At 38.8% G+C, this 27,774-nt stretch overlaps 1 protein-coding gene across 6 annotated transcripts in view; it reads right to left on the bottom strand.

The window, feature by feature from the left end:
* Positions 1–3,471: 3,471 nt before the first annotated feature.
* The window catches only part of nectin3.L (poliovirus receptor-related 3 L homeolog), a 71,143-nt gene continuing 46,840 nt past the window's right edge, over positions 3,472–27,774 (bottom strand). The window contains exons 6-9 of one of the 6 annotated variants that reach the window (XM_041581950.1): positions 10,890–11,028; positions 5,988–6,155; positions 5,635–5,704; positions 3,472–5,218 (exon numbers count right to left, since the gene is read on the bottom strand). In XM_041581950.1, coding sequence (XP_041437884.1) covers positions 5,177–5,218; positions 5,635–5,704; positions 5,988–6,155; positions 10,890–11,028 — 419 coding nt within the window. In that variant the 3' untranslated portion in view covers positions 3,472–5,176. Of the gene's footprint in view, positions 5,219–5,634; positions 5,705–5,987; positions 6,156–10,228; positions 11,029–12,444; positions 12,488–14,552; positions 23,060–27,774 lie in introns of those variants that run through there. The other 5 variants (XR_001934390.2, XM_018246464.2, XM_041581951.1 and 2 more) reach the window with 5 other exon arrangements.

Here is a 27,774-nt window from a genome sequence, read left to right on the forward strand (position 1 = left end):
GCCCCGCCTCCCCTCTCCCTGTAACCAGGAAACAACTGGGTAACATTCGCTCATTGTTTAATGGGAATGGGATTGGCAGGTACCGACAATTTACAAAGTGTTCCAGCCTCTGCAGCAGGTCCGGACTGAGAATTAAATTAGGCCCTGGCATTTCAGGTACACAGAGGCCCACTCAGAGGCCGAAACAGCCCCACCAGCTCACTAAATACTGACTTTCTATGGGAGCTTATAGCAGCCCCTCTGGCATTTGCCAGAACCCACAGATTGCCAGTCTGGGCCTTCTCTGCAGGCAGCGTTATTTGCGTGTGTGAGTAGTTCACTAACAGGCACCAAATTCACCAGTATCCGTAAACTGACGTTAGTTGTTTTCTTATTGGTCAGGCTGTTTGTCTTGCTAATTACGTTTTTTTATCGAGGACGCGTCCATTGCTGTTCTATTCCTTGTGTAGGTTCGCAGCAGACCAGTTGTGTTGCCCCACTAGGAGCAAGTAAGGATACGGGAAAGCATAACTAAGCCTCCTCGTATAAATACAATATACAACCTTTTGGTTAGCTGGTCTAGTAGGAAGTAACCAGGAAGTGTAACCAGGGAGCTTTATATAAAGCATTTGGTTTTTGTTTATGTTGTTTTTAATGTTGAAATAGACTGCATAAGAGATTGTCTTATTTTTTCATATTAGTTTCCTTTTTATGTTACTGATAGTTCTGTGGTATATTCTGAAGGGGCCCCTATGGGTTAATCTGCCCTGCAGCTTTAAGGCCCCCACCTTTTTCTTAGAGTGATCTGCCAGGAGAGGTGTGACAGCTTCCTGCTACACTGCACTATAGTGTGTGTAAGGAGTGGCCTCTTCCGCCTCTGGATGCTGATCCAGCTGGGTGCGCTCAGAGGGGCTGAGTACAACAGGCATGTGTCCAAGTCGGGGACCAGGAAACCCTGTGAATGAGGAATAGATATACTAGGGCAGACTTGTCATAGTCTCTCTAGTAGAGAAAGGCAGGTTAGAGAGAAAAGAGCAGTTCTGAGCTCCAACGCAGGAGTGATAGATTGGAGGTATCTCTCCCAGGCCATATTGCCTGTAGTATAGGGATGACCCAGTTGAGAGGGAATCAGGAGAGAGTGATTGCCCTGAGGTTGATCCAGAGACCACTACTAGAATAAGTCGCAGAGGTGAAGTTTGTCCCCAGGGAGTGTCAGCCTGTGTCTGCTCTAAGTGAGCCTGCCTGCAGATCTGTGTGAACTCTCTATATGATGTTGCCTCAACCCCTGCGTGAGTAGAAACCTGATGTCACTTGCCTCGTGCATAGTTCAATAAACCTTGTTCCTGATTTATTAAGAACCTCCTGGCGCCCAAGTCTTTTGTTATTGCACAGTAGCCTGTGGGAGTTGTAGTTACACTACACCACACCTTTAATCTTCCATATAGCGAAGGCCCTAGCCTGAAGTGTTAGAGTCACGTTAAGTCACTGGTGAATTAACCCCGTATGGCCCAAATAGGTGTTACAATTCCATAATAATGTACAAAAATATCTTGTAAATGATATCCTTATAAACGGTGAGTTCTGATGTCATTTCTGTCACATGACTCACTGAAACGTGTGTATTATAATAAATAAAGTACCCCCAGTTGTAAAATATAAGGATATTAGAAGTTACCTCGGAGTTCCATGACCTGTATAAAAACACTCGGCCTTCGGCCTCGTATTTTTGTATGGTCATGAAACTCCTCGGTCACTTATAATATATAACAGTTCACTTTTTCCAATTATTTTCTATCCTCTATTTGTGCCCGATTTTTCCAATATTGAAGTGTAAAGTTTCATTTTTCGCCTTCCTTTATCTTTCTAAAGCAGCTGGGGGGGGGGGGGTGTCGCTGACCCTGTAAACTGTTCTAAATTGCTAACATTTAGTTGATAAATATCTTATTTATGGCCCTGCTGAGCAGAAGCCCTGGGTTTCATTAAAGGCAGCTGTTAATATTTAATACAATAGATGCTAATATTCTACAGATGCTCTTGGGAAATGTATCAACTAAATGTTGTGAAATTATAACAGTTTATATTCTGCACCTGAATAGATGCCAGACTGAAACACCAGAGACAGGAAAATTCAACTTTAAACTTAGAAACTTAGAAAATGTTACACAAAAATGGAATTGAAAAAAGGCTTTATTTCCGGTGAACAATCTGAAAACAACTTAACTGAAAAAAGTGTTTGGAAGGTGAACAACCCCCTTTAAGCAAATAATCCATATTTCCTTTTTCTCTGTAATAATAAAACAGTACCTGGTACTCGATGTTATCTAAGCTACATAAATCCACATTGGTGGCAAAGCAATCCTATTGAGTTTATTCAAAATAATGGATTCCATACATGTATTCACCTTCACTATGCAATTAGTGACACTAATCTATCTTTAAATCACTGACTGAGTTTTCCCCCACAATTCCAGTGTAATTGTAGCTGGCCCTTCCACCACCTTCAGGCTGGCAGTAGCTCCAGGGATCCCACAGTGGCCAGTCGCTGACATGCACCTAGAGTATGGCACATGCGCCATTAGGACGAAAATGATGGCATCCTCACTTTTCAGTGCAACTATGTATGATTTGTGACAAAACACAACTACAGTTGCAGTAGAATTTGCAGAACAAAACTAAACAAAAATAATTCTGCACTGGACAGAGAGTTTGCTATGAAAGAACTGCAGACCTAAGTGCTTGGACAAACTGACAGTTGCAAACCTTTTCCCCCTCAGGAGTTGTGTCTGCGCAGAATAAAATGCAAAGAGCTCCGTACTATATAAAAGGTGTAGATTGAGAAAATGATAAAAAGCCTCCACAAGGTGTCACTCTTGCCTAAGTATAAAGATAAGCCTTTACTTGTTCTTTAAGGAAATTTTCAACTCTATATTTGGGCGGGCCCCCTTTGGTTCATAATATTGAGCTTTAAAGCTGGACCCCTTGTCCATTGCTTTCAAGAACCTAGGCTTTGTATAATCAGTACTATTGATACGATTTCCTGGATCTTTATAAATTTTAGCAAATGTTGCCACAGAAAGCTATGTCCTGCCAGAACTCTATATCATGTTACTACCAGTACTACCAGCATTTCACCTTAGATATTTTTTCTTGTTAAAAAAGCACCCAATAACTCATTCCATTACTCCCTGGATGAATCACATGTGGTGAGTTTACAAAATAAATAGTTGTACTTTGGAATCCATTTCTACATACCATGATTTTTTACTAAGGTATTCAGACCAAGGGTTCTTACAGACGGGCGTTTCATCATATCGTTATTTTTCCTGCATTCCACCGCAGGGGAGCACAGAACAAAAAGCAGCCGGAGCTTCCTCATGGACCCTTACTGACACAGGTGCACTGAAGAGCTGAAGCAAGTGGAACGCAACACTATGGGTTCCACCTGTGTTTGGTTCTTGGATGTGCCTGTGTCAGTACAGTTTGATAAAGAAGAGGTGTGGGAATCTCAATAAACCTCAAATATGTAGCACGATTGCCAGAGTGTGTGCCATCTGATTTTTTTGAGGTTTGCATCAAGGTTTCCAGATTGAGCACCACAGGAATATATTCACAGAATTTTGTACTACTACACGTTTGATAAAGAAGAACAAGTTGTGCTCCCCTGCTGCAGGAAAACTGAACTCAGGGCAATGCAGGGTGAAATGCCCCATCTGTATGAATGAACCCTTAAAATTAAGGTTACTGACATACCAGGGAATGGTGAATTTAATCAACACTATTCTCCACATACGATTATTCAAAATAGTGCACACTTGCATGATTTTTCCCTGGAAATATAGGTATATGCACTAATGGAAAAGCAAAGGCACTAACTGCATGAATTAAGTCGCCATATGGTTGATATTCCCTATATCTTTTGCCAAATGGTGATTATACTCTGGGTACTGAAGTAATTTGGGGTCTTGGAAGTCAGTTTGGTGGCTGTACCTCTCTTTGTTAAACCACACAAGTGCATATATTTAACTCCAGCTTTTATCTTTTATGATTATAATGAATAAAAGACATCTAAATTGCAGTTAAGATATACTTGAAGGCATCTTAAAATAAACTCACAAGAAAAGTATGAAAATCTAAAATAAATGAGGATAAAGAAGCATAAAAAGGAAATACATTTATTACTATTAGAAAATCAAAACAAACCTAATAGTACATACAGTAGGACACTCACTTTATCAGCATGTTAAACTATTTATTTATTAAAGAGGATCTCCGGCTTCCAAACCAAAATTTGATAAAGAGGCCCACATAACACAGAAACCCCTAATTTAACCATCACAGTTACCAGTTTCTTCAAAAAGTATTCCAGTCCAGCTGTTTAACAGCTCTTCTCTTTCTGTATCAGGGAGGGACTAAACACTGATGTTACAACCTCTCCACAGCTTACAGACAGCATGCAGGAACTACATAACCCACAATGCATTGCACTATGATGTTCCGTTCCTTATTGAAATCACGTGTGCAGGGAATTGTGGGGTTTGGAAGATGCAGGCTAAGGACAGGTGGCTCCTAATACAAAGTAACATTAGTCAGCCAGCTCCGCAAAGTAGTCAGACAGATCAACAAAAGAGCAGGGGGCTAGACTTAGGGAACTGTTCCAAACCATTAAAAATCATGAAAAGTCTGCATATTTTTTAATTGCTTCATACTGCAAAGTTGCTTGAAATTATGTCTAAATTTCAAAAAGCTTAAATTATGTTTTTGTGGAGTTCCCCTTTAAGGACTATGGCAGATATGTGTAAATAAACTTTCCCCAATCTACTTCATGGCTAAAAGTTATTGTAGCTGAATTTGTGCCAGCACAAGGGAATCTGCCAGGAACTTCATATCCATGGGACAGAAATACCTAGGTGTATTATTCATGGCAAAAAGAGTGCAATGCATGGTAGGAGGATCTGTCGGGGCCATACTTTTACACCACCATAGGGGATTTGCCACTGGCACACACTGTAATTGGCTTGGGAACAAAGACTGAGCAGGGCCCCAAAGATTTTGTTTAGATCTTATTGTGTGGTTTATTCTTTACCAAAGATACAGGGAGGATTTCTCTGATGAATAATATTGATGTAATAATTCAGTCTATGAAAGCATTCCACGTGCTGTGACTCTTAGAGCAGTCAGTATCCTTTTTGCTTTTTCTTCATACGTACTGTGAGTAGTAATGGCCTTTAATACCTTTAACCTAGAATACAAATAGAAACTCAGCATGCATAAGAATGTATAGGTCAAGTTTAATTTCCTTTCTACATATTTAAATAAACATTTATATGGCCAGTAGTGTGGTTGGTATGTCGATAATCAATACTTCTTCTTGGCTCTGGTATAAAAGTGGCTGTATTGCAGTGTATTGTATTATATACAAAGCTTTGGTTGTGGTGCAATTACTGTATTCTAAGAGTCACTTCAGGCAGTGATCATTGACCACTTCATTAGGTGACACTAATCACTTATGTTGGGCCTGAAGACAGGCAAGTGGAGAGTATTTTCCTCATAATATATGGTCATGAACTAGCATTCTAACACACAGTATAGGAAAGATCAGCCTTACAAATATTCTTTATTATATTTATCTAACCCAAGATGTAATTAACAATGTACCTCATAGGGATCTTCTCTATCAAGCTCCTCAGAAGCAGGGAAAGGCTTGTGTGAAGATGGAAGTTCAGTTCTGTGGAAAGCATGACAAGTTTATCAATTAGCAAAGCCTTCAGCTGCAAGAGAGCAATAGCACTTATTTGAAAGGCACCATGTCTGCTTTATTTACATCATTTTTATTATTTTTATGTGCAATTTTTTGGTCTATCCAATAAGAAGCTTTAAATTAAAGCTTTGTTTGAATACACACATTAATGGGGGTGCCAAGAGCAGCAATCATTATTAGGATGAGCAAGGTACACTCTTCAAAAACTAGAAATGGATACTATATAATAGGCCATATATGGTATGATCACCTTGATCCTTCCTTCCGACTGTTCAGGCAGTTTAACCATTTGGAACAGCTCCTCTTCATATTCTTATCTGGTGATACTTCATGGAATGGACGACATGATACATCAGCAGACGAAATTCTCAAACCTCCCCACAGGAGCCTTGTGATAACCATCACAAATTCAAGATTCCTTTTATTGTCAATACAAACCATATGCAGTTATACAGCATATCGAAATCACATTTCACCCAAGCCCCCCATGGTGCTTTTCAATAAGAATACATATAAAAAGAGAAAAAACAAACATATTCCAAGATAAGGACAGATATATAGTGACAGGTGCAAGTAGCAATTTACATGTTTATATTTCACATATTGTGCAAGTTCAAAAATTGCCCATGGACTGAACTTCAGCAGTTAGTTCTACTATATTATTGAGTTAAGAACTCTAATTGCTTGTGGGAAGAAGCTTTTACCGTGTCTATCAGAGATCATCTACTATATGCACTTCTAGGAATTTTACACAGTTGACTATCTCCACTGTGGCGCCACCGATGTACAGCGTGGAGTGAGCAGCAGAGTTCTTTCTGAAGTCCACAATCATTTATTTAGTCTTCTCGCAATTAGGTAGTTAGGATGTTGTTCTGACATCAGTCTGCTAGATGTCTTACTTCTTCTCTGTATGCAGACTCGTCATTGTTTCTTATGAGACCCACCACTGTTGTGTCATCTGCAAACTTAATGATGTGGTTTGAACTATACTGAGCAGCACAATCATGTGTCAGTAGGGTGAATAGCAGTGGGCTAAGCACACATCCCTGGGGGGAGCCAATGCTCATTCTTAGGACCCTGGAGGTGTTATTCCCTATTGAGACATACTGGGGCCTATCATTCAGAAAGTCCAGGATCCAGTTACAGAGGGGGGGGAGGTGTTTATGCCTAGCAAGTCCAGCTTCCTTACCAACTGCTGTGGAATGACTGTGTTGAATGATAAGCTGAAATTGATAAATAGCATTCTGACGCATGTGTCATTTTCGTCAAGGTGAGAGAGCGTCAAACGAAAAACAGTTGAAATGGCATCATCTGTAGAATGGTTTGAGCGGTAGGCAAACTGTAGTGGGTCTAGGTTCCACTGGAGTTTTGTTTTCATATTCTTCAGTAATCTTCAAAGCACTTTGAGATAAAGGGTGTGAGTATAGGCCAGTAGTCACCGAGACTAGACACAGTAGAATTATTCAGCGCAGGGATGACTTTGGAGATTTTGAGGCATGCAGGTACAACAGCTGAGCTTAGGGATGAATTGAAGATATCAGAAAAGATGTCTCAAGTTGTTCAGCACATTTCCTTAGCATCCAACGTGGTATGTTGTCAGGTCCTGCTGCTTTTCCATGACTTTACTGTGCGGAAGGGCGTCTTGACATCTTCACTGGTAAAACATAGATATCAGTCAAGGTCATCCAGGTTGCACACATGTACTGAAAATCACATGTATGGTCAGCTTGAGATGCAAGAACAGTTTTGCCCATCCAATATCCACACTTGCATTGTCATAGTGCAGATCATAGTTCCCATATATTTTATTTCTTGTAGGTTATATTGTAAAGCTTTTGGAAAATAAGCCCATGCCATACTTTTCAGCTCTAGGCCAGTGAGCACCTTCATGTGGCCCTGCGTGCTAATAAGTTAATATATGAATAAATTCAGTTCTTTAATGCAATTCATGATTTCTATTAAACTGGCATATATTGGGCTCTCTTTTGTTATACTTTTTCCCAGCATGTTGTTACTTTACACTATTCACATTACAGGTATGGGACCTGTTATCCAGAATGCTGGGACCTGGGTTTTTCTGGAGCAGTCTTCCTGTAATTTGGATCTCTGTCTCTTAAGACTGGTAAAAATCATTTAAACATTGATTAAACCTATTTGGATTGTTGTGCCTCCAATAAGGATTAATTACATCTTAATTAGGATCAAGTACAATGTCTATGGGAGATGAACTTTCTGTAATTTGGAGTTTTCTGGATAATGGGTTTCTGGATAACCAGTTGCATAACTAACTCTGTTCAACCTTATCACTAATATAAAACTCATATTATTGCAGAGAAAGTCTTCTGGAGGAACAGTCACAGAGATGAAGAGATACTCTGTAAAGCATCTCATAATCCAATAACTATTCCCCATTGCTGGACCGGAAATGTGATTTCCATGAATGGGATATTGAATGTGTCTGTGTTCCAGTTCTTCATTCAGTGAGTATCTGATATTAGCAAAGTCAATTTTCGGGTAAAACCCATATGTCCATTTCCCACCCACAGTCCCTTCCTATGAACCCTGGAACTTACCTTCTGTAAACTAATAAAACGTTATTCCCTGCCCTGTGACCCACCTCCTTATTTCTCAGAGGGATGACAAACTAAAGGTGGCAACCTGACACTTTTAATGGACCTGTGACCTGAAGCTCCCAGTTGTATAATGACCTAAAAATATGCACTAAATTTCTCATCCCTAGTCTGTACCTAAAAACATATTTATAAAATTATAATAAATTTAGATGGAATGAAGATCAAATGCAAATATGTGCAATGCTTGCATTATTCTCATACAACTGTATGAATGCCTAAAGTGTGACAACCCAAACTTTGCAATTTTGTAAGCAAACCAGGAAGCTGTGAGCCAATCATCATTTCCAGCCATATTGAGTGCAGAAATACAGTGCCCTCCATAATGTTTGGGACAGACACATTTTCTTTCATTTACCCCTTTGCTCCGTAGTAAATCAAATAATTCAGAAGTGATTAAAGCACACATTCCAGACTATTTGCATATTATATGCAATTGCAATGCAAATTAGGATTCGGATTTGGTTCGGCCTGGCAGAAGGATTCGGCCGAATCCGAATCCTGCTGAAAAAGGCCGAATCCTGGCCGAATCCCGAACCGAATCCTGGATTCGGTGCATCCCTAATTCATAGACATAACCATGTACTGAGTATCTTCTCTGATGCTCTGCCAAGCCTCTACTGCAGCCACTTTCAACTCCTGTTTTTTTTTCGGGGGCTTGTCCCACTTCAGCATATGGAAGGCATGCTTAATTTGGAAGTTTTGGCACCAAAGACTCTTTAAAAGGCCTGTCCACCATTTTGCTGAGGCCCAAGCTGGTTTCAGTTTTCTGCTCCTGCCTAAGCGTCTGATCGTGCTTGATATACCTGGTTTTGACTTCTGCCCGTTTACTGACTTCGACTTCTGCCGCCTGCCTAGAACCCTTTGCCTGACCCTGACTACGTTTTCTCTTCATCCCTGCCGGTACCTCGCTTTTCGCTACGCACTTCCCGTTGGCTTCTGCAGCAGAAAGGGCCACAAAAGGGCGTTGGTGAACACCAGAACCCACAGGGTGTGCATCCCAAGGTACTGTTCACCTCTCAAGGTTCCAGACAACGTGGTCGTTACAGTAGCCTCTATATTAATGTTCATGAAGTCTTCTGTGAATAGTAGTCAACAAAGATACACCTGCCTCCTGAAGAGTGTCTCTGATCTGTTGGCATTTGAGGATTTTTGGTTACCATAGTGAGGATTCCTCTGTCATCAGCAGTGGAGGTCTTCCTTGGCCTACCAGAGTTGAACAAAGTTCACCAGAAAGTTGATTCTGGTAATCAAGAAGGTTTGACCGATGTCTCTAATGGTTTTATTCTTGTTTTTCAGCCTTATAATACAGTAGCTTCTTTGACTTTTCTTGGCATAGCTTTTCTCCTCATGTTGAACGATAGCAACTACAATACAAACACCAAATGGTAGAAGCAAGTCTAGGTATCTTATTACTGTAATAATGAAGCAATGCAACACATCTGAGTAATCGCAAACACTGTAAACCCAATTGTCCCAAACATTATGGTGCCTTGAAACGACGGGGACTATGTATAAAAAGTGTTGTAATTTCTACATGATGAAACTGAAATGTGTGCAAATAACTTTAAATTAAACTCTGGAATGTGCACTTTAATCATGTCTGAATTGTTTGATTTAAAGTTTTACACTGAGGAGCAGATGGGTAAAGCAAAGAAAAGGGTGTCTTTGTGCCAAACAGTATGAAGGGCATTGTATATGAAGGGATGTTATAAGTATAGTACTTTTGTAATGTAATAATTCACCCATAAAACATGGAAAGTGCCTGGGCCGTATTGCCTTTCTGAAACCATCTTGCAAGAATCCTAGCACTCCCTCTTGTTTCTCTGGGACTTATTACAATGCAATGTGAAAAGGTGGACAAGGTTTGGACAAATGCTTTATTCTGAATAGAACCAGTAATATAAGCATGAATAGTATGCCTTTGTGGTGAGGCCAGCAGACTTGTGACACCCAGGACTTTTGTTATGTATATCTTGTAGCTACACAATAACATTTCAACTTGGAACAGTATGGTATTATGAGACCCAGCTCTGTGCAGTAGATAACAGTATATAACAGTATATAGTATGTATGCAGAGCCCCTAAAAATAATCAGGCAAAATTACTCTTACTGTATAATGTAAAAAATAAGGAAAGTCAGTTGCATGGATGTCTTTATCCATAAATAGATAAGTGAAATGAGTAAGCTGTGTGAGCCAAACACTGGCACTTACAGGGCTTTCTTGTGAATAAAGCGTGAGAATTTATTGTGACAAAGTTTCAGGCCTGGATGGCTAAATTCTTTAAAGTGCACATAATCATGCAAATGTATTTAATCCTGCTTCAAAAGAGGCACACAATGACTCTGAATGGGGGTTTTATTCAGCTGGGTTTGTAGCCCACGCTGTGCCTGAAAATCAGTTATAAATAGCCTTGGAGCAGAATAACTAGCCATTTTCGATAATCCTGAAATAAATGAAAATATGACAAGTGGGTTTTTATGTGAGCAAGAGAACAATGTCCCCCCAACAATTACTCACATGGTATCAAAGAATGGGGCTTGTTTTCTCTTGGGAGTTAGAAACACAGTCACAAATATTGTAATAAAAAAAACAGCAAGAACGACTCCAATAACGGCTTCTGCGGCTGTCAGCGACGAGGTATCCTTTAAAGCATGGTCTGTAAAATAATAGTTTAATTTCAGGTGCATTTTATTAACTCTTTGAATGCCAGCTCATTTAATGTGAGAACAACACTGACCTCGCAGTCACATAGACAGAAGGCCAAGAACAAAGCCTGTTAGGGTCCAAATTACCCTAGCAACCATGATTTTAATAAGACACTGGACAATGAATAGAAGAGGCCTGAATAGAAAGATGAATAATAAAAAGTAGCAATAACAATACATTTGTAGAGCATTTGTTTTAAGATTAATTTGGTCTCCAAATACACCTTTAAACAATTTATTACTGTTTTAAGATGGAGTCAGTGACCCCATTTGAAAGCAGGAAAGATTCAGATGCCAAATAATTTAAAAACTATAAAAAAGAAAAAACGAAGACCAATTGCTTAGAATTGGCCATTCTATAACATACTAAAAGTTCAAGTAAATGTGAACCACCCCTTTTAATAACCAATCACCAATGAGGGTCAGGTCCTAAAAAGAAAAAGATTTTATTGAAGGATTTGGTACTGTTAAGGAACCTAAAGATATTGACAAGTAACCAATCAATCTTTCAATCAAGTTCATGGCAGCTTCTACATATAGAGCTTTTATAAATACATCAAGGTAAAGGAAAATAATCCATAATCTGATTAGTTTGAAGCTCTTTTTGATTAAATGTAGCATTTCTTAAAGCCAGCATAACCAACCAGAAGGACATAGAGGACATGGAAAGCTGTACTCGTGCATATATGCTTTGCTGTTGCCTTTGGTGGATGTGCCCAGTAAGTAGCCTCTGACCTGTTGAAAAAGCGACATTCTCTCTCTCTCTTGAGAAGGCTGTTCCAATAATTCATAAGCAAAAACAATTCATTAAACCTCACGGCTTGGGGGCTTTGGAACGTTAGGCCCATAGAAGGGTTTGCAATCTATCTATCTATCTATCTATCTATCTATCTATCTAATCTGTCTATCTATTCATTCTATGTTATACCACAAGAGGTCACTGTAGGATGAAAGCATCTAATGCAGATAGGAAATAACAGACTGAAAGTGTTGAAAAAAAGACGTCTTCATTGAGAAAAGCTTGGGAGGGATTGATGGAAATCAGGGCCCCAGCAGTCTTCTTCAAAATTGTTTTGCTAATTGAGTGGCTTTCAACTTAAAATATTTGTAGTTTAACTATTAGTTCTATCTACGCATCCTTTATAGGGTCACGTTTACTAATCAAGGCTTGATGCTCATTAATCTATTGTTACAGGAGCTGTCTGACCCACATAAGCGACCCCATTTACTAAGCAAGAGTATGAATGCACTTAATTCCCAAGATGGGCCCAGTAAGCTGTGCATACATAAATACAATCTCCAACCTATCAGTCACTAGTCCCAGGCAAGCAATATTATAATGTATATGCCAACATGCTGTTTCTTACTTCTCCTGAAATCTCACTTCTCTCTGTATAGACTGTGTTTTATCTGCAAATAAAACAGACAAATTCAAATTATATACAAAACATTAAAATAGTATATCAGGACGCAAAAGTCTCTGGTGTACAGAGCTGCATATGGAAAGGAATGAATGTATATGAAATGTTATATTTATAAAGCAGAAGGCTGTGTTAATAATTGTGCTGTCATGCCATTTACATCGGGGAAGGGAAAGAAACTGAATAAAGGAATGAGATTTCGGTTATAATTCCTGAAACAGTTTGAGAATTTGGCCAGTTTTAGTTAGCATATAAACATCAAGTTCATTCCACTTTCATTTTGCTGCTTTTTCCTAAAGCTGTTGATCTCTACCCCACTTACATAAATAAGAAACTGTTATGTTTGGGGGGACAAGAGAGGGTGGTGATAATAGCTTCTTGCCCTAACACACAAAACCGACAAGTTTTGAAAATTAAGTTTGGTTGTCCACTTCTACACTTGGAGGCCCATTTATTAAAGGTCACATTTTAGTGGTATTAAAGCATGAAACCTATTTCTCTAAAATCACAAATGCCATGAAAGATATTAAAGGGGTTTTTCACCTTTAAATTATCTTTGAGTATGATGTAGAGAGGGATATTCTGAGACAATTTGTAATTGGTTTTAATTTTTTATTATTTGTGGTTTTTAAAATATTTAACTTTTTAGTCAGCAGCTTTCTAGTTTGTATTTCCAGCAAAAAATCTTGTTGCTGGGGTCCAAATTATCCTAACAACCATGTACTGATTTGAATAATAGACTGGAATATGAACAGGAGAGGACCTGAATAGAAAGATAAGTAATAAAAAGTAGCAATAGCAATAAATGTGTAGCTATACACAGGATTTGTTTTTAGATGGGGTCAGTGACCCCCATTTGAAAGCTGGAAAGAGTCAGAAGAAGGCAAATAATTTAAAAACTAGAGAAAATAAATAATGAAGACCAGATGCAAAGTTGTATAGAATTGGCCATTCTATAACATACCAAAACTTAACTTAAAGGTGAACCATCGCTTTATAAGATCCAAATATATAAAGTATCAAAGGAAAAATGCAGAACAAAATACGAATATCTCAAAAACCTCTAAAACCTTGACTTTTTCAGATATTTGCTACGAAACAAAAAATCCAAAAACCTCAAAGTTTGAATGGCTAAAAAAAGTCCAATTGGATCAGCGCAGCTCCCATTGTCTATGGGACTGTGACAGCTTTTGCTTGGAGAAGTTTTGCACTAGAGTTTTTTTTGGTTTTTACACTTAGGGGCAGATTTCTCAAAGGTCAAAATTCAAAAAATTCAAATTGTGAGCTATTTTTTGTGTACTTCGACTAGGGAATAGTCCAAATTCGATTCGAATTTGGAAAAAAATGTGAAAACTAGAATATTGAAATTCATCGTACTGTCTCTTTAAAAATTAGACTTCGACCATTCATCATCTAAAACCTGCCGAATTGCTGTTTTAGACAATGGCGGACCTCCTATAACCGATTTGGAGTCAATTGGTGGACTTTGAAAAATCAAAGGTTTTTTTGGGAAAAACTTTGATTCGAATTTGATGGAATGCGCTATTACTTCGATTAGTACGATTTGAATTCGGCTGAATACGGACCTATTCGATCCAAAATGGACCTATTTGCCCAAAAAAAAACCTTGGACTTAATTTCGGTTGGTCTTTTTGAATTTGAATTTTGAAATCTTTCAAATTCGAAATTCTTCTCTTGATAAATATGCCTCTTAATAAATTTCAACTTTATATAGAATTTTTTGTAAAAAAAAATCTCAAATTTTTAGAGAGAAAATAAAATGTGTGTGATAAAAGGAAACCCAAATGAGATAAGCAACATTTGGGTACAGATGGATAATGTTGGAATGGTGCAGCACAATACCACCACTCTGTGTCCATCAGGCATCATGTTTGTGTTGGTGGAAGGGGGTTTGCAACAGTGAGGTGAAGGGTGGTCAGCGGCAGGGAAGGGTGATTGGTGGGGGCAAAGGCTCCGGTGGGTCTAAGCGTCTCCAGGTTGACACTGCAGATGGAAATAATTCCTGGGCGATATTATAGACAACTCTCAGATCGTAATTCAGTAAAAATTTATTTCGCTCAGAGTAACAATCATTCTTGTTTTACAACAAACATATCTTAACATCACCGCAAGCTCAGTTCAAGAATAACAAATATTTTATCATAAAAATTTAATATTTATATTAGCAAATCATCCAAATTAGTAAACTCAAATTGCAGTACATTTAAAAAAAACAAATTCTGAATCCAAAAGTTACATCCCAACACTTACCAGAAGCGCAAGTAAAATATTTCATATAAAAAAAAAAAAAATAGATCACATTTTTCAGTTGCTTCATCTAGCCGTCAAAATTGAACATTGCAGTTTAGAAACAAGTAGATTTACGTACAGATCTAAAAACGGATTTCAGAACCTACTACTACTCTTGACAGACTTCATTTTTTTTTTTTTTGGTGATTTACAATTCATGGGTAAATACATCCCTGAAAGCAGCAAGCGACTTGTTACTAAATGTAAACGTGAATATAATCAAAATATATGTATATATAAGACCTTTTGAACATGACCGTAAATACAGTTCGAACCCTAAACTCAAGTGTCGCCTTTAGCAGGAAATTGTACACATTTCAGAATCAAAAACATGGATGAAATGAAGAGGACTGACGGAACCTTTAGCAGGTCGACAAATGCCAAATACATTTTTCTAAAATGAATTTAGGGACAATCAAATTTGGAACATTATATTACAAAGACAAGTCAATGCATAAACAAATAATTCTATCACTCGGCTACAACCTGTTGTAACTGAAAGTGTAGAAAAGCTTTCGTTTGGAAATAAATGGTGTCCTTAATTACAAATCTAGAGCTATTTTGGAAAAAATCTAGCGCCGCATACACAATATACAAAATTTGGAAGACTGCAGAGAAAAAGGAACTTAAATCAAATCCATTTTTAAAACCAGAGAAGACGCTGCTCCAGTGCAGCCTGATTCTTTTTACAATCTTGATCATTAAAGCAGAAATGAATTACATTCACTTGAAGTCGATTTAATGTTTGGCCGACAATGTTAACAGCCGTTTGTCTTTGCTTATTTAGAGGGAAAATGTAGTTGCTAGTTCAATAGCTAGTATGCTAAAAATGGAGTTAGACCTTTGGTCTCTTTCTGCCTCGATGGATCACACCACAAAGCTGTTGCTACGCTTCTTGCCTTATTGTATACCCTGACAACACACACTGGGATCCAGTTAAGCATCTACAATCATTAACATACAGCTGATTTGTAGTATTTCTACCCAGAATGCAGCTGTGGTAATAGACAAGCAGCACATTTTGGACTGACTGGAGACAGTGTAAAACATGAAAGACAACACAGTATGGCTCTTTGGGGGACACCACAAGGCAGTACATGCTTTCCTGTAAGGAAGCTTTGCAACCCCTTTTGCTCTTAACAGTGCTTTCAACAGCTTCTGTGAAATGTAAATAGAAGAAACAGGGAGAACATATCATTACAGATAGTGCCTTGGCCAGAACTGAACTTGAGAGCCGAGTGCTGCAAGATAAAATGCTACGCATCGAGTCACTATGCTGCCCACGTCACAATATCTTATTCTTTACTTTCAAGGGATATTTCCATCCACTTATTTTACACCAGCTTTAACTTCGTATATATTTACATTGTTGATTAGTTCAATGCACTCTTTTACTTTGCCGTAGCTAAGCTTTATGTTTCTAGTGGTTACCTCAGCCATGCATATTCCAAGAAATGGTGTAGTAAATGCTGACACCTTAGATTAAGAGTAATTGGTTCTTCTAGATCTTGTGGGACATTGGTATATTTATATGAGACACCCTGCCATTAAGCAAGATAAGACTACTGTTTGCTAGAATGGATAAAGATGGGTATCAGGAACTGAATTCCTCCATTTAAACATAAAAAGTAAGGGCAAATGCACTTTCCTCTTAATTCTTGCACCCACCCAAGCTGTAGGGCAGGCGTGTATTAGAATGCAGCACTTTTCAACACAAGGAAGCTCTGCTATAAACTGCCTTAGATAAGTATGAAGTACACAGTTTCCATTGCACTTTGTGCCCATAGGGGCTCAATTTTGCATTTAATAAAAAGCCAGTTTGTAGAAAGCATTGGCTACTGTGCATGGTTTGCATGCTGTTCTGTACCCCGTCCCACTATTTGCACCTCTGGAATTGAGTGCAAAGACTTGAGAGCAGGAGATGAAATTATGGAGGCACATCATGGGCTAGATTAAATTAATAATATGATGAGAAAAACTTCTCTCTAAATTCAGTTCTAGAATTTATGAGATAAACCTTAACACTGTCTGAACATGGCCCAATATCACACAATATTTTCAGCCAAAGTTCAAAAAACAAAATATAAATATACTTCAGCATCAGTTTGATTTTGTGCAAGTGTCTTTGGCAAGGCCAAAAAAAACATTATGTTAGTGCCTATCATATCTCTTATTGTGTAGATACATTTAGAGAACGTATGCATTACTATGCATTAGGGTATGTTTCAGTTTAGGGAAAAGTATGTGCCAAATTGCCTTTTAGGGGCAGGTAAAGAAGACTGTTGGCTACAATGATACTGCATTGCTGGGACTGGCCAAACACCCACTTGTAGGATGCTCCCTTTTAGCATTGCAGGCAGAGGCCAAAGCTACTATTGGACTGGACAATTCATAGAGAAATTAGGTAAGAATACAGCAAACAAAAAATTCCAAGTTTAACTGGAGGCCTGTTATGACCTCCCAGCCCACATTTTTACCCAAAACTATTTTAATATAATCAGGCTCTTTATATTTCCCTTTAAATTATTTTATTATGTCTCTATTGGCTAAATAGATATATAAAAGTGATCCATGACATTGCACACTTGATGCTTTTTGCAAGCTTACACTTCTGTCTATAGAGAACCCTCTCTCTATTCTTCAGTGTGTCTGGGCAGCTTTGTACAGTAAATATTTGCTCTGCTCAGATGAAGTCACATATAGAAGTTATATATACGTAAGTTATATGCCAGAGCTGTTCTTAGTCCAACAGCTGTATATAACACAGACCACCCATTGACACCCTGAAGAACAGGCCACAGAGAAAGCCACGTGCAGAGGTACCCAAGGTTCACAAGCAAACTGCATATGTGCAGCACGTTATATGGGGAATCTGTTGCTGCCATTTGTTTAGAGGTGAAAGAATCAATAAATGGTAATGCCGAAAACCACTTTATCGATTCATCCGTGCAAACCCTAATGTTTCATCATGATTCATTTGTAAGACTGGTGTATATTCTGGCCAGTGGCCTAGAACAGAGAAATGGGTCTGTTATTGTTATGATCCAAGCAAACAGGTTAATGAAATGAATGAGCTGTTTATGTTCCAGGAGCTGATTGGGTGGAACAATTCATAGCGCCAGCACCATGACGATGTTTATCATGAGAAATGGGGTACAGATTCGTATACATTCCATTTAAAGCCTGGTGATGCTCAGTTAAAACTGTGTACCTGTAGCAGGATCTTTGACTATAAAATACTGTACAATACATTATAAGTCCAATAACCCTTGCACAGTGATCAAGTGGGCATTTGTACAGGCGATATATTAGTTTAACAGTTTTTGATATTGAACCAAATAATTAGTGGTTTATGAGCACGAAAGCTGGGAAATCGGGTTACTAAGTTCCCTGCCACTCACATGATCATATTTGAATATACTTCTAGCACAGAGAAAACTCAAATCTTAGGGAAGAATCACTAAGGTTTTAGACTTCTTATTTCTTTCAACCTATTTGCAGCTTTTTAATGACAATTTTTCTTTTTCTACAAGTCAATATGACCCAAATATTACAGGCAGCACTGTATAAAAATAAGAACAGCAGGGCCAATTCTATTCATACATTCATATACAAAGTACCACAGGGTTTTTTTTTTTGTTTTTTACAATGAACAAACATACTTTGGCATTTGCAAAGCAATTTGGTACCACTGAGTGGTCATTATAAATACAGACATTGCCTCATACAGAAACAAAAAGAGAAACTTTTTCACCAAATCTGAAAAAATGTCATTACCCATAAATATTTCTACTGCAGATCACATTGTTTGGCTGATAATGGCAGAGAGCGGTAAAGAGGATAAAACCGACCTGCGGCCATGCGGAAACCCAATTGAAAACAAAGAATATGCAGTACGGGCAGGGGTACAATGCATACTGTAACTTGATTGATGACGATTTAAAGGGCCAGTAACACAATAAAGCTGGAACTGATATTTAAAGGTTATATGTGTTTTGTATAGCAGCTGCATGTAGAATATTTTCTGGCAAATATTATACAAGAGGTTTTCATCTTATAGGTATTTAGAGAGCAACGGATTAATTTGACCCGTAAATAGTTACTAAAGTACTAAACCCATTTGAAACGGCTTTTCTGTTTCTGCTACACAAAGGTTAGTCCTACAACCCTACTGGGACTTGAATGGCACCCCCAAGATTACACAGACGCTTTTTGGACCTTTGATCTCAGAGAATTAAAGAGGTTGTTCGCCTTTGAGATAACTTTTAGTAAGATATAGATAATGATATTCTGAGGCAATTTGCAATTGGTTTTCATTTTTTATTACTTAAGGTTTTTGAGTTCAAGCTTTTTAAACAGTTTAAGCATTCTGGTAGCTAGGTTCCAAATTACCCTAGCAACCATGCATTGATTTAAATAAGAGACTGGAATATGAATAGAAGAGGGCCTGAATAGAAAGAAGAGTAATAAAAATTGGCAATAACAATACATTTATAGCCTTACCAAGCATTTGCTTTTGAGAAGGGGTCAGCGACGCCCATTTGAATGCTGCAAAGAGTCAGAAGAAAAAAAAGTAATAAAGAAAACCATTTGAAACGTTGCTTAGAATTGGCCATTCTTTACTACAAGTTACCTTAAAGGCAAAGCACCCGTTTAATGGGAACACATACTCGATTAGTACATCTAACAAAGTGTTGTGCACATGAAGCATTGGCATGTTTGTATATACATCTAGCAACCTGAGGTGGCATATCCCTTTCTCTTTTAGTAAAGCAGTGCCGACCAAATACTTCATTCAAGCACTGAGGATGCTGATATCTATAGAGAGTGGCAGTTCCACTTTGCATACTGTATACAAATGCAACTATATAGAAGAGTGTTAGTGAAGGCAATAAGCTATGCATTATGATGAAACTAAAAATAGATACATATAGGCTATAATCCTTGTTGCACCCAGAAAAACTAAAATGTAGGTCTGAACGTATCGGATATTTAGGATAGGATAATTATAGGATGTAGCGTAAGCACCACCAATTGCCTTGATGGAGGCACCAATATGGTACATATAGAGTGACTGTTGCTCTGGTTACTTATACAACACAATAATTGGGTGACAGTAATGACAATTCTAGTTGAACTAACTCTGGCTTGTACAAATGGTGAGACCAAAATGGAAATGCTTTTTGTTACTGATGTATAAGAACTGACACTTTCTTCTGTGGATCTATAGGCCACTAGTTTGATATCTAATTCTACCTCGTTAACAGGTGCATCACGATGTACCTTTTGGGCAGAGTTGCTCTATTTTTCAAAGCACATAACTCTGTACGAGAATGCATCAGAGGTTATCCAATTCCTCAGGATACCTATGTAATGTCTGAGCTGAAACAGAATACTGTTATAAGCTTCAAGTTACATCACATCTGTACGGTTATTATGTGCGAGACACTGTAGATGTTAATTGCTTAACTCATTTATAATATAACTAGACAGCATATATGTCAGTTCTCCATAACTGTAAAACCGAGGGGTCTGTAATGTGTCCTTGATGAGAATGAAGTATCTATTTACTAAACACCCTGGTAATGAAGCTGTATTTAGATGCAAAAGTATATTCTTTCATATATTACCCTCAGAGATGACTTAAAGGGGTTGTTCATCTTTAAATTATCTTTTAATATACTGTAGAGAGGCATATTCTGAGACAATTTGCAATTGGTTTTCATTTTTTACTATTTGTATTTTTTGAGTTATTTAACTTTTTATTCAGCAGCTCTCCAGTTTGCAATTTCAGCCATCTGGTTGCTAGGGTTCAAATTACCCTAGCAACCATGCATTGATTTGAATAAGAGACTGGAATATGAATAGGAGAGGACCCAACTAGCAAGATGAGCAATAACCCTACATGTGTAGCCTTGCAGAACATTTGGTTTTACATGGGGTCAGTGACCCCCATTTGAAAGCTGGAAAGAGTCAGAAGAAAAAAACAAAAAATTTAAAATCTATGAAAAATAAATAATTGAAAAGTTGCTTATAATTAGCTATTCCATAACATGCTAAATGTAAACTTAAAAGGTGAACCACCCCTTTAAGCAACCCATTGCACCCAGTTAGAAGTGTGCTTTTACTATTTAGCCTGCAAACAGTTAATTAATGAAAGCGTATGTTTACTGTACTGCTGCAAACCTGCTTAATGTTAGTAACTAAGCCCGCGTGTAATTGAAACAACTACACATTATGCTTCCCACACATTATGCAAGGCTTGTACTGTAATGTTATATTTAACCCAATGCAAAACCCTGTTTGGAATTAAAGATGTTAACATTTTTCAAGTAGTAAATCCTACAGGGACACACAAAAATGTAAAATATGAACTTGAACATTATTTCTATCCAGTTATTCTAAAAATGTTTTCTTTGGAGTCAAGTCTCGCTTTTATTACTGTGTGTCTGTTGTGAAAAACAAGCTTGGCACATGAATAAGAATTAAGATGACTTATAGAGAGTGTGGTGTTCTATGTGTTTTGGCTACAAAAAAAAAAAAAACAGCTGACAAAATGCCTCAATTCACCCTGTGTGCCATTGCCCATAGAGTCACTGAATTAAAATTGCTTTTTGGACCTAAACACTCACATCTATCCATAAAGCATGACAACTAAGGGGCCTATGCTGCCCATAGCGACCAATCAGATTGATGCTTTTGTTTTCTAACTTGTAGGTGACTGCTGAAATCTAATTGCTGATTGGTTGCTATGGAGAACATCACCTGATGTTTTTCTCCAATGTCTTACCTAGCATGATAAATAGGCTCCACTGTGTACATGTGCTCTGAGTGGATATACTAAAAACATGCACTGCTAGAGAGTCAGTCACCTACAGAGTTTGGGCAACAGGCAACTACATGGAAACATTATAATAATCTCCCCAAATGAATAAATATTCCAGAAGAAACTTATTTGTTAAACCTGCTAGGACTGAGCAGTAACCATAGTTATGGGGGATGCCAAATTACATGGAAAAAAAAATGACTTTTTGTTGACACTGTCCCTTTAAGTCATATTGCTGAATAAAAAGGAAAACAATTAATGTATGCAACCACAATTAACGTTTAAAATATAAAAAGCAAAACTTACAATTTGTTATTTATTGACAGATAACATGGCCAGTGTTGCTATGCTAGAAGATTCGGACTCGGAGTAAAGTAACCATATCCCTTAGAAAAAGAATAATTCTGCTGAGCACGGGAGGCATTTTAAAAATCAATGTTATTTGGTTTGCGAAGTTTTACTGAGAGCGGAACCACCCATACTGTACCGGAGCAATATAAACCACAATGGGAATACTGTCTATGAATAGCAGCCTTTTCTAACACGGGGAGATTTATGTAGATTTCTACACTCAGTGTTACCTCTGTACCTAACTTCTCCCGACTCCTCAGGAAAACTAAGTTTTAATCACCAAATGTCCAATGTATTGATTATATTTACATATTTCCAATAGACAGAGATGCAGGAGACCACATTTGAACTCATCCACTTCTAAAGTAAGGTAAATGGGTATGAAAACAAAGTGGTTTTAAGAGGTCACATGACCTCCACCCCCATCTTATCATGTAGTTGAATGCACTATAAAGTTTTTTTCCTTCCCAGCAGTCTTTCTCTAAACGTACCACTCTCTCCGTGAGATGAGAGAACCGTCCACATGTGATACAAGGTCATCTTCATTGTCATTAAAGCAGTTTTTGTTGTACCTGGATACAACAGGCATTTGTTTATCAGGATAGTTAGTTGTTGGCCTGTCAAAGTGTTCTTGGTATCTGTCGTAGCTAATCACATTGTTCCAACCAGAGTTCTCTACATCTTGAAGATATTCGTTATAGATATGATCGTTTGCTTTAATATTAATCTCTTTTTTGGGATTCTCTGGAAAAGGATCCAGATCTTCAGGCTGAAGAACATCTATCTGAGACTCCTTCTGCATGTCAGAAGGAGGGATGTAGCTCTTGGTAAAGTAGTCGCCGCGGAATGTCTGTTTCCTCCTATAGTAGATGATTCCAAAAATCACAATCAACAGTATCAGAAAGAGACACCCGCCTACTACGCTGCCAATAATTGTGCCAAAGTTTCCGTCCTGCAGGGCAGCCAAGGTGGACGCTGGAGTATGAAGTTTTTTGGAAGATGTTTCTATGCCAATAATGTCAGTAGTTGAGCGGGTCTGTGATATTGTAGGAAGTGGGGTAGTAGCGGGAGGATCTAATGGGAGAAGTAGAAAGAAACACAGAAAAGCAAGAGAATGTCAGTATTAGCTAAATAAGAAGAAGGTTATGAGTATGCCTCCATTTGCATTGCCGCTGCTTATTTAATTTTTCAAGTATAGCCAACACTGCTGTTCTTGTTAAAGGGGAAGGAAACCTAGTTGGCGCAAAATCACTCCCCCCCTCCCGTGTGTTGCCCACCCTCCCTCCTCCCCCCTGGCCTACCCGTCCCGCTGGGCAAATGCCCCTAACTTGTTACTTACCCTTCTGCGCAGGTCCAGTCCAGGGAGTTCACAGACGACATCTTCTTCCACGCGATCTTCTTCCTGCTTTGAACGGCGCATGCCCAGTAGGAGCATTTCGCCGGTACGATCTACTGCGCATGCGCCAAAAGTACTTTGTTAAGTACTTTTCCACGCGATCTTCTTCCTGCTTTGAACGGCGTTTTGGCGCATGCGCAGTAGGAGCATTTCGCCGGTACGATCTACTGCACATGCGCCAAAAGTACTTTGTGACTTTTGGCACATGCGCAGTAGATCCGTACCGGCGAAATGCTCCTACTGTGCATGCGCCAAAATGCCGTTCAAAGCAGGAAGAAGATCGCATGGAAGAAGATGTCGTCTGTGAACTCCCTGGACTGGACCTGCGCAGAAGGGTAAGTAACAAGTTAGGGGCATTTGCCCAGCAGGACGGGTAGGCCAGGGGGGAGGAGGGAGGGTGGGCAACACACGAGAGGGGGGGAGTTTTTTGCGCCAACTAGGTTTCCTTCCCCTTTAAATTACTTATTTAACCATATTAATATATTTGTGGAATTAATCATCATCCCTGCTACTGAGAAGGATCTCCAGCTTTTCAATCTTTGTACACTTGATCTGACTGCATTAAAGCAAGAAAATGCTGATATAGGTATTGAAATGACCCTGTGAAAACACAAGGTGAATCTATAAAATAGGCAAACACATCCGCAGCACACTGAAACTGCATCTAACACGGCCGTGTCTGTTGACTTATTTGTACTTGTGGCCCAGGCCCTAACTCATCACTGCCTGCAAAAGCAAAACAGATACCAGAAAAGATGTTTGGTGCACATTGGTTTCAGTACTTAACTGGAAAGACAAAATGTTATTCTTGGTTCTTCTCTACTCAGCTATAAAATGAAAGCCTTACATATCATATGGGACAGCTGCTGCAGCGTGCTGGGCAAAAAAAGACATTTAAATAACGGGTACACAATTTTCACTTTATGATGTTACTGGCACATGGAGGTGAGCGTAGGGTCCTGATGTACCTAGTCTTGCCATCTGGCCAGTAAATTTCCAGCCAAGGCCAGTATTAAAATTTACATTTGTAATCCCCAGTCATATCCTCCCAATCCATCTTCTATCCAGTACCTTCACCCAGCCCTCCTTCTATCCAGTATTCACCCAGCTCACCTTCTATCCAGTACCTTCACCCAGCCCACCTTCTATCCAGTACCTTCACCCAGCCCACCTTCTATCCAGTATTCAACCAGCCCACCTTCTATCCAGTATTAACCCAGTCCATCTTCTATCCAGTATTCACCCAGCCCACCTTCTATCCGGTACCTTCACCCAGCCCACCTTGTATCCAGTACATTCACCCAGCCCACCTTCTTTCCAGTACCTTCACTCAGTCCACCTTCTATCTAGTATCTTCAACCAGCCTACCTTCTATCCAGTATCTTCAACCAGCCCACCTTCTATCCAGTACCTTCAACCAGCCCACCTTCTATCCAGTACCTTCACTCAATCCACCTTCTATCTAGTATCTTCAACCAGCCCACCTTCTATCCAGTATCTTCAGCCAGCCCACCTTCTATCTAGTATCTTCAACCAACCCACCTTCTATCGAGTACCTTCAACCAGCCCACCTTGTATCCAGTACATTCACCCAGCCCACCTTCTATCCAGTACCTTCACCCAGCCCACCTTCCATCTGGTATTCACCCAGCCCACCTTCTATCTGGTACCTTCACCCAGCCCACCTTCTGTCTGGTACCTTCACCCAGCCTACCTTCTATCTAGTACCTTCACCCAGCTCCCCTTCTACCCATCAGGCACCTATCTAAATCAACCCTACTCATCAAATCTCCACCTGATCTGCCTCTTTATGCCACTTCACTCCTCTACATAATGGCTTTGCCTCTGTTGCATCAATGCTCTGCCCCACCTCATGTTCCCCACCTCCACACCTCATCACTCATGTCCCTACCAGCCAGTATTTCCTTTGATAACATGTTGTACCAATATTACCGCTCAGTCAAGGTCATTGCTATGTTTAAACACTGTATAATTCATGGCAGGTCTGTTCATTATGCAAAAATAAGGCAATAGTAGGGACTTAATATGCCCACAATGTTTCTTCATGAGAGCAGGCTACATGATTTTATTTTCCCTTGCTGTGCAGATGCTGTGAGAATGCCACTCTTATCTGCAGTATCAATATTTAATATAATCTGACATAGCTCACACATTGTGCACTAAATGAGGCCATTAGGTGCATCTGGAATTGGCTTAGCCACACACCAGGGAACATAACACAGCTTGCACATTGCAACTCTAACACTAAATTCTACACTTGGCATTATGCTACACCGCCTAGATGCTGGGAGTTGTTCAAAACTGAAACTCCCCTGATATACAATGTACTGTATTATCACCGACAACTGCCAGAAAGGTTGACCATTTACTCTGGCTCTATTATGGACAGTCACACATATAATATTTACTTGCTGATGCATATGAGATGAAGAGAGCTAAACTTAACCCATACGCCCTCCTTAGGGATTCATCTGCTCACTGAGAATATACTAAACTGATAACACAGATGGGGCAAAATTAATGAATGATGTGGACTGTATGAATAAATAACCTGTGTTTTGGCACTAATGATAGCACTAAAATTGACAAAAAGATGATGTGACATATAGGGAGGCTTCAGATTACAGGAACAGCATAAATAAATTGCTGAAGCATTCAGACTTTTAGGAGTCAGGGATATTTGCTTTAATCTGAGAACCCAAGAGTTTTCTGGCCAAGCTAATTATAGAAATATGATTTAACATTTCTTTCTAGCTATTCACCAAACTGTATAACAGGGTCACTTAAAGGGCACCTATCACAGCCAAAATCAAACACATATTAAAAATCTGACCAGTACCAGCTTAACATGTTTAATCAAACTACATATATAGTTTTTTTGAAAAAACTGCAGGTTTTAAAAAAAATCCCTTACTTTGTCAAATGGGTTCTTTCACTGAGGGAAGCCATACTGAGACTATAACAGAGACTCTAATATGCAAATTTCAGGAGCATGCTCAGATTGTAACACTGCTTTGAGTATTCTACCCAGAATGCTTTGTTTAAGTAAACTCCTCCACTAGGAGGAGTATCAGGAGATTTCCCTATCTTGTCCCCTGCTGGTAAAGTCATTATGCAAATGAAGGGCACACACTAACTTCCAGCAGGTGGCAGCACTACTGAACAACAGCTAACACAGAGGTTTGGCTGATTTGAAAGTAGTTTAGAAGGGTTGATAAGCAAGCAAGGAATTTCAACTGAGCATGTGCGAGATTTCAGAGCTACAGTTGGCTGGGAAGATATAGGTAGGAGGAGCCAGTGAAATCCAAGATGGCTGCTTCAGCTAGAACTGCAGGGGAGATAGGGGAGATCTTGCAGAAGGAATAGTGAGCTGATCATTTACATTATACAAACAGTTCTAACTGTTTTAAAAATTGGATTTCTTGAACTTTCACATAGTGTATTTACTTAGGTCATGAATGGTGCCCTTTAAGGCAATTGTTGGCGAAGGGCAAACATTGCTCTGGTGGTACGCATATACCCACTGCTGAGATCCATATTCTCAGTAAGAAGCACACCAGCCCCTAAATATTATGGGAGTACAGGTTTTCCGGATAAGGGATCTTTCTATAATTTGGATTTCCATACCTTAAATCTAATAAAAAGGCATTAAAACATTAAATAACCCCAATAGGATTGTTCTGCCCCCAATATGGCTTTATGGATTAGGCCTCCTTTTCAGGCTTTCATCCATTTTACATTGTAAACTTTTTGGCCAATTTTAGAAAATAAAAGTTTGAAGACACAAGCACAAGACGACATGCCTTTGATTTGCATTCCGGTATGTGAAAATGTGGTAGATCTTTTTATAACTCTTTATATGGATCTCAGCAGTGGGTATAGGCATACCACAAGTCACAAAGCCAACACTTAGAACATTTAAGTGAATGTATTAAAAGAACATTTAAGTGAATGTATTAACATGTTATAAATATAGGAAACCTATGTGATGACACCTTTTTATTCCTCAGCAGGGAGGAAAAGGCGTAGAGAAGATGTTTTAAATGGGAAAATGAAAGTTTATGTAAAGGAAAGTTGTAATATTTGCCCTCCATTGTTCCTTCATACTATGGAACTCTTCTTAAAAGCTGTCATGTGTCAAAGCTTTGCTAGCATTAGCTTGTCACCGTGGCCATTTAATAGAGATCTTTCGCTAGCGTTCAATTCTGCCGAGCGTAACTTCGTTAGTACTCTTACGCTTAGGTCAATTTGAATAGGGTGGGTGCATATAGGTCATATATATGTTTTTATCAGAGATGTTGGTGCAAATGCTTGAAGTGGTCACTTTTCATTACAAATGTCCAAGGAACCATAATAAAGACAAAAGAGATTC

This window comes from Xenopus laevis, chromosome 2L (assembly GCF_017654675.1).
Source record: "Xenopus laevis strain J_2021 chromosome 2L, Xenopus_laevis_v10.1, whole genome shotgun sequence".
Taxonomy (NCBI): Eukaryota; Metazoa; Chordata; class Amphibia; order Anura; family Pipidae; genus Xenopus; species Xenopus laevis.